This window comes from Haliotis rufescens, unplaced genomic scaffold, assembly GCF_023055435.1.
Source record: "Haliotis rufescens isolate VD_foot unplaced genomic scaffold, xgHalRufe1.0.p SCAF_4, whole genome shotgun sequence".
NCBI lineage: Eukaryota > Metazoa > Mollusca > Gastropoda > Lepetellida > Haliotidae > Haliotis > Haliotis rufescens.
Window position 1 is genome coordinate 4,675,247 of NW_025964112.1, and position 15,014 is coordinate 4,690,260.

Below are 15,014 nucleotides of genomic sequence, written 5' to 3' on the forward strand. Positions count from 1 at the left end.
TTTATGCAAAATGAATTTATTCATCTTTCAATTGCTTACCAATATTTACAAAGACACTGTGTTTTATTCAAAAGGGTCACACAAAATAAATAAGATTTGGGGCAAAATATTAACACCAGATTTTAACATGTAATGAAGACAATAAAATCAACAATATTTTGCACAGAAATAAAGAGCAGAATATTACACAGAACTGGAATCGAGTGTGAAAGTGTTGATGGGATGAAATACACAATTCAGATGTAAGTCTAGTCTACTGTGTGAGATAAACAACATGCAGTACAGATTTTAATTAATGGGGGAATATAAACAAAAATTTACATTTCATCTTTTGTGTTTCAATTGTACAATGTAGACTAAGTACTTCACAGTATTCTGATATTCACCAACTGGTAGAACCTGTTTCATGTTCTAAGCAAACCTATCCTTGTAACCTTGTCATGTCCACATGTCCTTGCTATATGCAAATTTGAATACTGATCACATGATTCCACATGCACTAGGCAGAAATATTTGATGCCACTAAACTCTGAGGTGTTCGAGGTGCCCCAAATTCCATACTTGGTGGCTGTGCTATCCATTGAACAAAATTCACCTAGAGAGAATCTGCATAAGAGTCTTTTATCAGACTGATGTCCACACTTGGGTCAGTCTAAAAAAACAACATCTATATATTATTCCAAATGTGCCTTTTTGTTTTGAATGAGGCCATTTGAAGATACACTTGTTCTAAACAAGAGAAAAGTACCAAATCCGATAATTTCAACTTGTTAGTTCTCAGTGTTAATGAAATTCCATTATTTACAATATGGCTGAAATTCTGCTTTTATGACTTTATGTTTCAACTCACAAATACAATGAGAACTATGTGGCTCTGATGACAGTTTCATTTTGAGATTTATCTTGAGTGATGATTTGAAATGTATCCTTAATCACAATTAAAACCACTGACTGCACATGATACATTATACATAGAATATTGTAAATGGTTACGTTTAAACTTACATATTTGTTTTAATTAATTAAAAGCTAACCTCTTGGAAGTCATCTGAATGATAATTTCAATAGATGTATAAACAAACAAATCAACAATGATTATTCAACATAGGTGATAAACATATGAAAACAAAAACATGAAAGCACTGTTGCTATTTACAATGAAACACATACTGCAATACAATAACATATCAATGATAAATATCTCGCAATTAACCTATCAAAGAAATAATTCTTAATTCCAGTTTTCAGTGCCTATCATAAAGTTTTGTTTCACTTTAATATATAGATGCCAGAATGCTAGAGATATTTTATGTTGTGACATACATTTCCTAAAAAATGCTCTTGAAATAAAAGTAAAGATGATGTTCAAAATAAGTGCAAGTTTTGCACATTTTGAATTTTGTAAAGATTCAGGGCAGACTCATCTGTAAAAATATGAAATAAATGAGCCTATCCTGCCTCCTAAGGAAATAATTTTCTGAGGGGGAGAATAAATCCTTTATACCCCACCATGAAGAAAACAGGCTGCACATGGATTTTCTGAGCTGGAGAATAAAATCCCTTATGCCCTGATACAAAGCAAAAGGCTGCATGTTGTTTACCAGTCAATGACAAAGTCATGTGACACAGTCCAAGTTAACCTCAGCTCATGGTATAAAGCCTAACGTGGGAGGCTTAAGCCACACATACCCCTCTTGATACTATTACAACTAATAATATCCCCAGTGCACAACTTGCCTTCTTGCGTTCCATCTCGAATACAACTGCGAATGTGTTGCAGCATAAGGTCTTCCATCCTGTGTCTTAATACTCAAGAATATGTCTTTATAAGTCAAAAGATCATTTATTAGATTTCCAATTCACTTAAATATGAGGGCTTGCTTTTAGATGTAGATCTATGCCGAACTCTTTTTCAGGAGAGAGCCACGATGCACTGGATAATCCAAGATGAGTGTCCCCCACCAAAAGTCAGTTCTTATCTATGATTACCTAAATTGAGAGTGGTGATACTCAGGCTACAGAATTGAGTAGTAGAAGAACTGAAGGGAAATGATTATAGTTGCTTATCAAGGAGGTAGATCCGAAGTATGATGGTTTACATTTTCATTTTCAATGAGGACCTTGATAATTGATAATGAGGACATGGCAAGAATCATGAATGGATCATTGATACACTGATCATTTTACTACAACACAGCAGTGTAAGCAGCTATATATGTGAGCCCGCAGGGTTCTGTGAAGCAAATATAATGTCACTTCCAAAAATAATGTCAATAGATCCCAGCACCTTGTTCTCTGTTAATACTATACCTAAACGTGACATGGGTCACTTTATTTCGCATTCTTTGGTGTAAAGTGTAAGTACAAGTGAAAAGCATAACTACACAAAAGGTGTGTCGACTTGGAAATATTATCTTGCTACATTGTATTAATGGAGATCCTGTGAAGAAATACAAAGTGCGAGCTCACTTATGGCCACTTTCAGTAGATGCTGTAACAATGCACACAAAATGACTGGACAGGTGTCTGTATATATACAACAATTAATGATCTGGACAATGCATTAAGAAAACATATTGCTCTTTTACAGAATGATGTGGTTGATGATGCTATGACAAATTTACAAGTGCATTTTTATCAACACAAAATATGTACATCTCGGCTGGGGTGGGGAGAAGGGAAGAGATACTTAGATTTTTAACAAACAAAGATAATTAATATCAAGTGTTGGATTGTATCATGGTAATGGTATGAGGATAGAACTAAAGCAGACATTTCTCTCAGCGCCATTTCATCATCAATATACATGGGTCCAAGTAGAGATATAATCCTTGGTCCCAGTAAATTGCTAATGATCGGTAATGGAATCCAAGTCCAAGAGGAGTACACTCCTATGATGCATATGTCGGCATACCTTGGACGAAGACTAGGATCAAGAAGATGACAGATTCCCAAGACTGTAACAAGATTTACATATCTGCTCATCAGCAATGACGTAAGTTCTATCATCCTTGATCCTCACTGGATGTGCCTTGACACAGCCATTAGATTGAAAATATTTTTCCAAATTCATTTTCAGTATATTGCAACAAAATCCACATTTTATAGTTTTCAGCTCTGGATGGTTCCTTTATAAGAAGGTTCAGCTATTTATGTGTGTTTGATCACCATCATTACATGTAGAATTGTCATGCGAGAGTGTTTAACGTTTATATTCCATTTGAATTGAGAAATCATTATTTAGGAATGACTACCACATATGCCTATAACAAACCTGACAACAAAAGTTCGGGGTCATGACTATTTGGGGGGGGATGTTTTTATGTAGTAAAGACTGAGCACACAGCTTCATAAAAATATCCTCAAAAATATTCAGGATACTTTTTCTGCGTAAGTTTATAAAATATCCAGCAGGTTAAGATAATGATAAAGTGTTTGCAACAAATGTTCCTTTCCCCACTCTATATATCACCATAGTATCCAGAAAACATATCATAAATCTGAGGTTTATTAATTACAGACATGAAACAACAAATAAACCTGGCTTCATCAATAATCACAACAAGGATATGTATGGCTGATCTGTAAATTGACAAAATGTACTGGACTCCATAAACGTTTGTCTTTAGTACTTTTCAGTATATAACAATATCATTTTAACTATCAAAATACAGCAAAATATGATACACCCTTTCTGAAGAATATTTAAGTATATGAATTCCAGTATTTCTTTGTTTCTATACAATAAACTGTTCATGATCTAATTACAAATGAAACTAGTTGTCCACCGACACAATAAACTGTTCATGATCTAATTACAAATTAAACTAGTTATTCACTGACACAATAAACTGTTCATGAACAATTTCCAAATAAAACTAGTCCACAAACACATTAATTTGCCTAGAAAGCATTTCCAAAGTACACCTTTTTTTGCCTTGTAATTACATTGTTGAAGTCATTCTAAAACTGATAAAATGCTTGTTACATGTATTACTAGTATGTGAAAGATTTTGTGTGTTGAGACTATATTGCCAACACGGACACTGGTTGCTGGGCACATTGTACGCTGTATTAGAATCATTCCATCATCTATATTTCACTTCCTTCTAGGAAGATCATCCATTTAACATTTTCCCAAGCTTCTATTCCAGGTCACAGCTGAAATCTTCAGCAAGAGTAACATCTTGTGCATCCTCTTTGATATTTCTCTTTTTTTCTTCACATTGGAAACAGAAGTATCCAAGCGTATTTGAAGCCAAACCAAAATAATTGGCAAGCAGTTTAGGATGTGCTGGGCAGAGGTGAACATCCATTAATGCAATGCTTTCTGACACGCTTCTCAATTAACCCTGTCTGTGGTGGCTGCGAGAGACTTCCGACTGATGTAAACTGAATTGCCCCCGTTGACAGCGGCCGTCCCCGAGTCGGAAGCACTACATCGTCGCATTGTATAGGATGAATATCTATACCGGGTCTCCTTCTGCACACTCTTGCTGCAAACACAAAAACAGAGTGAATCAGCTGTAGAAACCTTTTTAGGAATACTTTTTGTATATACTATTACTTTCTGAGAACACCATTGATAAACATTGACTTGCACTGTGAGATCTTTGCTGCCACATCAATTCCACTATTATATATGTGTGTAGGAAGATATGTGTACAGACCATTTTGTCGGGGGGTTGGGAGGTGTTACACATTTTGATAGTAAAACATTTAGTCAGTAGGTCGGAAAAATACTAAAATAAAATGCATTATGCGGAAAATTTTTGATCATGATAAAGTTTCATTTGGATCGGTAGTTGATAAAAAATCTTGTCCTGGTCCTGGTGATTATAAATATTATAAATTTAAAATCTGACAGGTTTTTCATTGCCATTTTATTGTCGAAACAAGCTTAATCATCATCGGTGTATAAAAGCTTGCCATACTGATCACATTTTTTTCTCTGTTTTTTTGTTGGTATTTTTATTTTTTGCAGATCCGTAAACCAAACTAAACAGAAAGGCCGAAAATCTGAGAATAGTGTTCTTACCCTGTGAGATCTGTGTGGCCATTATTCATCTGTTGACTACTGGTTTATTTAATTACTATTGATACACTTTGACTTACACTGTGTTGCCATAAGATTTCCAAAAACATGCTGAAGGGAGATATAGGGTTAAGATGAGTCTCACAATCTGTGAATCTGTATCCCTCTTCAACACTTACACTGAAACTGAATCTCATTTATTGAAGATATAGCATGTTTATCCATCCCCGTGTAAACATGATATCGGAAATAAATATAGCACCCCTGACTGCTAGAATTACTGACTGATGGCATGATTCCAGTTTAGAGCTACAAGAAAATACAAATCCTCTATTCCACTCAAAGGATTTTATCTTTTTAGGCATTCATTCCATATAACATTTCGAGAGATTAAATCAAGAGGAACTGACATATCTTAGTTTGCTATAATAATTAAGGAAGAACCTTGAATGGAACGTTCTGTGTGGGAATATGGCCTGAAGCAAGCGGCAGAATGGGGATAAACTAATGACCCTAAGTCCCCAGCAGCATAAGAAGGAATGTAACGGATCTGGTGGTGGGGTTCACTGACTTGACTGATTGGATGTCATCACTCATAATAACATCAATGTCTGCTCCACACTTGTTTATTTACAGGCACCCGCCATGTACCTGAACTATTGCTGAGTTCAACAATAAACAAAGAAACAAAATATTTTTAATCCAAATAAAATACTTATTTTGAAATATTTTTTTTTAAAGATTTGTTGTCACACTGACATTAGTGTCAAAAGGTCATAGCTTCTCTATGCCGTTAGATTCACGTGAAACATTTACAATTTGTTCTGACAATAAGCAAGTATATGCCTTGTTAATATATCCTTTTACAGTTGCAACTATTCTACAGCTGGTCTTTCTTGGGTTTTCCCAGTGCAACTGTAGGCTTGCTGGGATTCCACTATTGAATAGATGGGTGTGTCCCTTCTTGGCTATGGAAGTAGGTAATGCCATCAAATGTTGAACTATAGCTACTTTGTACAGGGGTGTAAATTATATGAATGGATCACTGAAAATCAGTGATGACACCAGGGTTTCTTGAAAAGGGTATGCTAGTCTTGCCTTACCGGTAGGCGACGTAGCACCTGCCACTCACACAACTGATTAAAAAAGTAAATGTTTGTTTTTTACCTGACGCCACACACCAGTGACAAACCAGACAATCAGGTGATGGATCATGAACTTCATTAATGAAAAAGAACGATGCACATAATGTCAATCACTGGATTGTGTGGTCCAGACTCGATTATTTACAGACCGCCGTTATATAGCTGGAATATTGCTGAGTGCGGCCTTAAACAACAAACAAACAAACAATGTATATTGTTTGATGTCATTCTATTGAAAAAGATATTGGTGCTATTGAATAGGTATTAATCACTGGCATGCTCAATAATTTAATATTTGTTGTTTATCAAAATATAACCATGGGTTGGGCCATTTTAAGTAAGGTATTATCACACTTGCTCAGACTTGAAATATACTAACTTTAGTGGAAGTCTATTATGATAAGAGTGTAGGTATATTGTGATGTAGATTAATGGAGACTAACCCTTTCTTCATGGTTTCTGACCACTGACTGAAGACAATGATAAATTGTTGGTTTGACTGGAACTAATACCTTCCAAGCAGTTTTGGGGTTTGACCTGAATGTCAAGCACAGTAATATCTGCTGTGAAGACTGCAGGTATCACCTAGATAACCTTTCTGCTGTAAATCATTGAAGCGGAATACAGATGGAAATTTCTCCACCAACCCACTACCGCTCTTCATGTCTTCAGGGACAAGCCTGTTATCGTTACCTGGGAGTCTTCCATTTTGCTCCATTTGTGGAACAGAAAAATATATGTTCAGATGAAAATGAAATTCTTGTTGCTTTAGAGGGAAATAATAGAAAAACACACAAAAGTACCACCTAAGCCACCATTCTGAGGACTGCATACCAACAGTGTGGTATGCTGGTTGTGACACAATGGATCATGTTGCCAGGCTCTGTGACTGCGTGGATTGTGTTTCATCATACCCAAGTTACTGGTTTGTCTGGGCCAGACCTAATCATGTACAAGCTGTCATCATATAGCTGGAACACTGCTGAATGCAGCGTTAAACAAGAAACAAATAAACCAAAAAAAACACAAACAAACAAACAAACAGAAGATGATAACTCAATGGTGGGACTACATGCACATGCAATATCTCAAATAAGTCAAAGTTACATTTCCTGAAGCAAGGACTTGTTTGATAATGGGGACATGTCCAGAATTTGGTTACCAATGCTGATATGTCTTATAATTTGGGCAAGAAGCAGGCATCCCCATTGGCACCAGTTTTGCTCCCCATCTTGCTGACCTGTTTCTTGATGTTTTTGAATCGACTTTCTGCTTGGATTAGCAAAATCCAATCTCATTAAAATCATATCTTAGTTCTCGCTATCGCTAAACAAAGATCTGAGGACATCCCATTATGGGTCACATCAGAACGACCTTTCAATCAAAGCGTCGCTTACCAGATCATGAAAGAGACAGTTGGAATGTGTTTTCTAATCATGCAACCTCAAAAACGTTAACACGAGGTATTCAGAATGACAGTTACTGCCTATACAACTGATTCTGTCAAACTTATTGTCTATCTCTCCCTTCCATGGGATAAATAATTGAACGGAGGAGGCATTGCACAGTATGTAGGAAGCACTGCCATACAATCTCAACCATATATTAGACATTCCTGAATGTTCGTTTGTTCAGTTTTCAAATTTTTTATCGAGAACTGTGTAAACATATTTTTCAAGCGTAGCCTGTAATGGAAGTCACCAGGTTGAAACAAGTGCTGTAAAGCTCGAGAAAGCTGCTTTCTAATCGGCTGATGTGGACTTCTTGTTATTCATTTCAGTGATCGATCAAAGTTCGCGAAAGGTCGTTCTGACATGACCCATAATGGGATGTCCTCAGATCTTTGCTTAGCGGCAGCAAGAACTTAGATCTGATTTTAATGAGATTGGGCAAAATCAAACAAGGGAATTTGGCCAAGAAGTTTAATTTAGGCTCCAAGTTTACCAATGACCTTGTATCATTCAACAACAGTCATTTAGCCAATTCCTTTCCACTGATTTACCCGCCTGAACCAGAAATAGAAGAGACCAGTGAGACTGTCCTCTGTTTCATGTTCAGATCTATGCATGAAAATTCAGAGTGACAAAAAACTCTCCATAAGGCTGAATGACAAGAGGGATGACTTCAACTTTCCAAGAGTCAACTTTCCCTTAATGTCAAGCAGTATTGCAGCAAGTCCAGCTTTTGGTATCATCTTTTTTTAGGTCAATAATTGACTCGCCTTTGCATGTGTTTGTGCCAGGTGCCAATGGTGGGGCAGGATACGCCCATCTTTTTACAAACACCTGGCATCACTTTTTGATAGAGATTCATAAACACATGCTTATCATATAGTTAGAATTGTGCAATGTATTCTGCTCCTCTTATGAATATGGAAATGATTTTTGTTGTTTTTATTATGTAGTAGAGCTGTAGCACTTTGTCTCAATATGATGTATGATGGCTAATATGATGTATCGCGTTAGTAATATTGTGATTCAATACGTGACAACTTTGCCATGTTAAGCAGTCATGTGCCATCATAATTGGGATGCAACCCAAACATAGTTTGTAAAATGGTATCATACATTAACTTGAAATAATCTCGCATATACCAGAAAAGTTTTATCTCATTTTTATATGCCAAATAATGTGCTTATTATCCCTGCATGATCTTATGACACAATATTCATATCGATACACAACATACCGCGTTGCGCCAAATCCTTGTGAATCATTATAGCTTTTATATAATCAGGTAACAATCACTCAATTGACAAAAGAAAGATGTATAGAAATTTTTGTTTTATTATGAAACTCTCATATGAACATGTATTACATAAGAATGAAAGTTTGGGGCTATATCCTCGGAGCAATCATAATACCAAGACCATTGTACTCTCCTGGCCAAGACCATCTTAGCATAAAGCTAAGTTATGATTATGTGTCATGTTCTATCATTTGATTACGTATTGTCTGTGATAGTGGCTATGTACCTGGGTTGATTTCTTCCAGCCTAGCCCAGATGGTAGAAAGATCTATTTGGTTGAGATTGCTTCGAAAATAGGCCTCTTGTTTCTAACCTTGCAGCACAAAGAAAAACGCTCACCCCCTGTGTCTGGTAGCATCAGTGAAGGTAGCGACACTCATGATTAGTGAACATATCTTAAATCTTCTATAACATCCTTCAAATCTGAACTCGTCTAAAGCTACAGCAATATTATGAAATCATGTTGCCAAGAACAAAGGAATTATTATTATGATCAAAATGGCAATACATATATATAAATATAGTGAGTGAGAGTGAGTGGTTTTACGCCGCTTTTAGCAATATTTCAGCAATATCACAGCGGGGGACACCAGAAATGGGCTTCACACATTGTACCCATGTCGGGAATCGAACCCGGGTCTTCGGCGTGACGAGCGAACGCTTTAACCACTAGGCTACCCGACCGCCCCTATATATAAATATATTTCATGCTATGACATCAAATAATGACATCATAGCTTAACTCAGTTACAGCAATAATTGAACAAGCATCTCAAGCAATGTAGTGCAGAACCAAATTAGTATTTCTGATGTACCCTGGTAGGTGAAACCATAAGATTATGTATATTTATGCATTTATCTAACTCTCAATTTGGGAATGAACACAAGAGAAGAATAAGTATATACTTTAGTTTTTGCTCTATTTGTGTATAAAGACCAAGGAAGTTGACTTTACTTGAAGCCAGCCTTGAATAGAGGTATGTGTGTTGAGAAGACAGGTCAGTGGAAAAGATACAACAGTTCAGGCCTCACTTCCAGGATGTATTGTCTTAGTTCTTGAAGGATGTCAGCTTCCTCATCACGGCATGCTGGGTTTGTGTTGCAGCCAGCATTCACATTTCATCAAACTGTGTATACATGTAATTTGGAATACTATCATTTTGGTCCACTGAGAATATAGGTGGTAAATTCTAATCAATTAAATTCCCACACTGTGTGCAGCTTTCTCCTATAGCTGTTAGTACCAATTAACTATGTGTACTCACAGTTAAGGACCCTGCATCAAATGTGATGTATCTAGTCCATGTTTATAAATGGGGGTAGGGGGGTTAGGTAGGTAGGTAGGTAGGTAGGTAGGTAGGTAGGTAGGCCCTACCACATCTGGCTTCATTTGAAAACCGGTTGAGTCAATTATATTGTAATATATATATAATCTTGTCACATCTGGCTGTATTTCTGTACATTTACACACACGAATGAAGCCAGATGTTCTCCCACCCTGCCAGATGTTCTCCCAGCCTGAAACGTTGTAAATGTGTTATCAATATTATTTGCTACCACATGGGACAGCATTTAGAAGATCAATGCACAGAGTGACTCAGTGGATTGTTGCTTACCCAAACCTGTCGCTGAAACAACATCTGCACAATCTAACAACAAAGAAAAACAAACCATGCCCTAACACTTTCATCCAAAATTTACATGTGTTCATACCTAGAATATCTCTTGCACAGTTAAGTAATGTTGCCAATTTAAGATTTTCCTGCTGAATATATCTTCGATTTACAGTTGTTGTACTGTTTTATTTGTCAGTGATTGTGAACAAACCTTTACAACATCTTCCAAGCTTCTTTGACATACATACTAAATCATCTTGAAAATAAATTGGAAATTGTTTGAAACAGAATCAGCTTATTGATGGTATGACATTCCTAAGTAAAATGACAAACAGAACAGCTGAAAGTTCAATTACTGAACCAACCATTTCACTTTTGGTCTTTAGGTGAAGGTCAACTCTCTGGACTAATTTTGCAAGATTCCTGTGTTTCTCTCAAACTTTACAATATCTTACTGTGCGAGACCAGACACATGTTTGGGTGTTCACCCATACTGTAAATCTAGAAAGCAGGAAAGTACTGTGAAAACTGCGGACGACACACACTCACAGTAGTGTCATGATGCAGCAGATTTCAACAACAAACAAAAGACGAGAGGAGTCAAATTTCTTGACTTCACTTCCACACGTCAAACCAGCCAGTTCATCATTAAATACATAATCCCTCACTTCATGTATTTCCCTAATCACACATTGTCAACACTCGATAATTAGTCTAAGTTCACTAACGCTTGTCTAGTTGTTGACATAACATCGAGTAACCCGGACATACGCCAGCCAGTCTATTCTGTTCGATAAACATGTTACTCCAACCTCCATTGTCAACTACAGTAACACCTGCATCTATATAAGGATAAGATTTATGGATGAACTTCTTCACGTTTCGGTGTAGGTTCTAACACCGTTATCATATCAAGCTTCCTACTTATCAACTATAACACCTGCAAAAGTGTAAGAGGGTGTCACAAAACTTTTCAGCTGCAGTTAAGGCGATTGTTAGCCAGTAGGAAAAGGTACAACTTTATAGATAACGACTTCTGGTTTATTGTCTATAGCGATGTTCCATGTCCATTCTTACACCGTTATGAAGCTGGAGACCTACCCATTCTGACCAGTACATTCTCTTCAACACTAACCACAACCCTAAATCTAAGTCTGGCATCATCTCGACACTGACCAAGAGAGCCAAGAACATCTGCTCCAGCAACCTTGACTTTGACCATGAACTTAAACATCTGCAGCATGTCTTCACCAATCTCAACCAGTCCTATCGAACTAGTCAAGAGGACCATTTACTTCACACTGCAGACCAAACCCAAATCGACCAGACCAGATCGGCCCCCATCAGAATCACCCAACCCTACACTGGCATGACCTCTCATCAAATCAGTAGATTACTAAAGCACCAAGCATGCATTGATACCATCTTCACTGGCTCCCCATCCCTTAGAACCATCCTACAAGCCAATGGCCATAACCCCCTCCTCAAACAAGCTACCCCCCAAAGGAATAATCTATAATTGTGATTTAATTGTGACTGTGGTGAGTTGTACATTGGTGTAACCTCCTGCCCAGTAGATACCCGTATCAAAGAACATAAGACTCCAACAACCAAAGCAGACAGCAACTCAGCCCTCTCAGACCACCAGCAAAAATTCCCTTGCCATCAAATTCCCCAAACCAAACATCAGATCTTCATCAAAAGAAAATGCCCAAGAGCTATAAAAATCTGCCGTTACAAACCTTTGATCACCAGAGATCAAGGGCTTTACATCTCGTCTGCCTATGAATATCTAATCAGATAATAGACTGTTATATTTAGGATCTAGTCAGTCTGTCAGAACTGTTTAATCCTTTCAATCCTTATCCTTACTGTAAACTGGCTTCATTACCCATGTGCTTCATTACCTGTGTGCTTCATTACCTGTGTGCTATTTGTTATTCCCACTGTACATCTAGCTTCATTACCTGTGTGCTCTATGTTATTCTTACTGTACATCTAGCTTCATTACCTGTGTGCTATTTGTTATTCTTACTGTACATCTGGCTTCATTACCCGTGTGCTATTTGTTATTCTTACTGTACATCTGGCTTCATTACCTGTGAGCTATTTGTTATTCTCACTGTACATCTTGCTTCATTACCCGTGTGCTATTTGTTATTCTTACTGTACATCTGGCTTCATTACCTGTGAGCTATTTGTTATTCTCACTGTACATCTGGCTTCATTACCTGTGAGCTATTTGTTATTCCCACTGTACATCTAGCTTCATTACCCGTGTGCTATTTGTTATTCTTACTGTACATCTGGCTTCATTACCTGTGAGCTATTTGTTATTCTCACTGTACATCTGGCTTCATTACCTGTGAGCTATTTGTTATTCCCACTGTACATCTAGCTTCATTACCTGTGAGCTATTTGTTATTCTTACTGTACATCTGGCTTCATTACCTGTGAGCTATTTGTTATTCCCACTGTACATCTAGCTTCATTACCCGTGTGCTATTTGTTATTCTTACTGTACATCTGGCTTCATTACCTGTGAGCTATTTGTTATTCTCACTGTACATCTTGCTTCATTACTTGTGTGCTATTTGTTATTCTTACTGTACATCTGGCTTCATTACCTGTGTGCTATTTGTTATTCTTACTGTACATCTGGCTTCATTACCTGTGAGCTATTTGTTATTCTCACTGTACATCTTGCTTCATTACTTGTGTGCTCTATGTTATTCTTACTGTACATCTGGCTTCATTTCCTGTGAGCTATTTCTTATTCTTACTGTACATCTGGTTTCATTACCTGTGTGCTCTATGTTATTCTTACTGTACATCTAGCTTCATTACCTGTGTGCTATTTCTTATTCTTACTGTACATTTGGCTTCATTACCTGTGTGCTTCATTACTTGTGTGCTATTTGTTATCCTTACTGTACATTTGGCTTCATTACCTGTCAGCTATTTGTTATTCTTACTGTACATCTAGCTTCATTACCTGTGTGCTATTTGTTATTCTTACTGTACATCTGGCTTCATCCAATTATCTGTATGCTACTTGTTATCGATTACCTGTTGTTGTCAAGGTTAATCTGCTGCTTATCACAAAATATCATGCATTTATACCTCTCATCACTTGGTTGTTGACTCTCCAGCTTGATAACAGTGTAAGAATCTACATCGAAACCCCGCTATACGCAATAAACCAGAAGTTGTTATCCATGAAGTTGTACATTTTCTTACTCACCAACTTCTAGAATGCCAATCAAACAGTTATTATTAGCCACTTGCAGTCATTTCATGGTGCAAAACCTTCCAGATTTACAGTATTTATTTCAGTATTAATGTCTGTTAATTTCAGTTCTTCAAATCAAATTTATATTGTTCCTAGTAAAGAATGCTAGGCATATTTTCTGAAGAAACATGGTCTCACCTCTGAAGGTCTCAGTCTATTTCAAACAAGACACAAGTATGTTTTCTAATCCAGCCCCATTATTTGTTATTATTTATATTTATTGTCAAAGAAAGGATATGCCTGTTGGCAATAATTGTTTGCATGGTTTTATTTTCTCACCAAATTTAGGTATTTAAAAGATTAAAATCAAAATCATATTTCTCGTTTACTTAATAGGAATTGTTTTGAGTCATTCTTGTACCAACAATACATAAGTAGAGTCAGGGAAAATATAGATCACAATTTTTGTCCAAACATCACTTAATTAATAACACATATTTAATCTAATCTATGCATACATGTCAATTGTGACCTATAGTTATTAATTCTACAATAAACTATCAAAGAACATTTACTTGTTTGCTTAACTGTAACTAACACAGACGATTCAGAAGCTGTACAAGTATGGATGGTTACATACAAATAGTTTTGTTATCAACGCCTAGAAGTCTGTGTGAGTCCCGCACTGTTTGATGTGGCATTGTTTGGGACGTTTCTTTGTTAAGGGAGGTCTGATCACGTCATTTAGGTCATAGAAGTTGGCAATCTTTGGTGACACATTTTGACACATTTGTGTTTGCCAGTAATAACTGTGTCAAAGAGAACATAAACTAAAAGATCAACATTACTTTTGTATGATTGGTTTCCTGGATTATCATAGCGTTCTGTCAGATCATTGAACGTTCGACTATGTTAGAGTATGGAGTTGGATCGTCATACAGCTAAAAGATCACATTGCGAGCATTTCTATTTAAGGTACAAACTTCTTCTACCCAGTAACACTATCTGGACTATAGCTACAGTCAGTATGATACGTTCCTATCTACACACACAGCAGCAGTTTTATCTGGAGGAGTCATTACTAAGCTGAAAAGCCAGCTAATAATGGTACTAGTCTAGACTGCAAGAAGATTCATTGGATTAAAACTCACACATGAATCGGTTTATTATCACTGTGTGGACAACACTAGCTTGTAATTAGCACCATACAAATTATATACAGTAAACTACGTTTATA

At 36.7% G+C, this 15,014-nt stretch overlaps 1 protein-coding gene across 2 annotated transcripts in view; it reads right to left on the bottom strand.

The window, feature by feature from the left end:
- Positions 1–15,014, bottom strand: part of LOC124143006 (thrombospondin type-1 domain-containing protein 7A-like) — a 428,609-nt gene continuing 413,595 nt past the window's right edge. For both annotated transcript variants that reach the window (XM_048382587.1, XM_048382586.1), the window contains one exon: positions 1–4,496. In XM_048382587.1, coding sequence (XP_048238544.1) covers positions 4,343–4,496 — 154 coding nt within the window. In that variant the 3' untranslated portion in view covers positions 1–4,342. The remainder of the gene's footprint in view (positions 4,497–15,014) is intronic.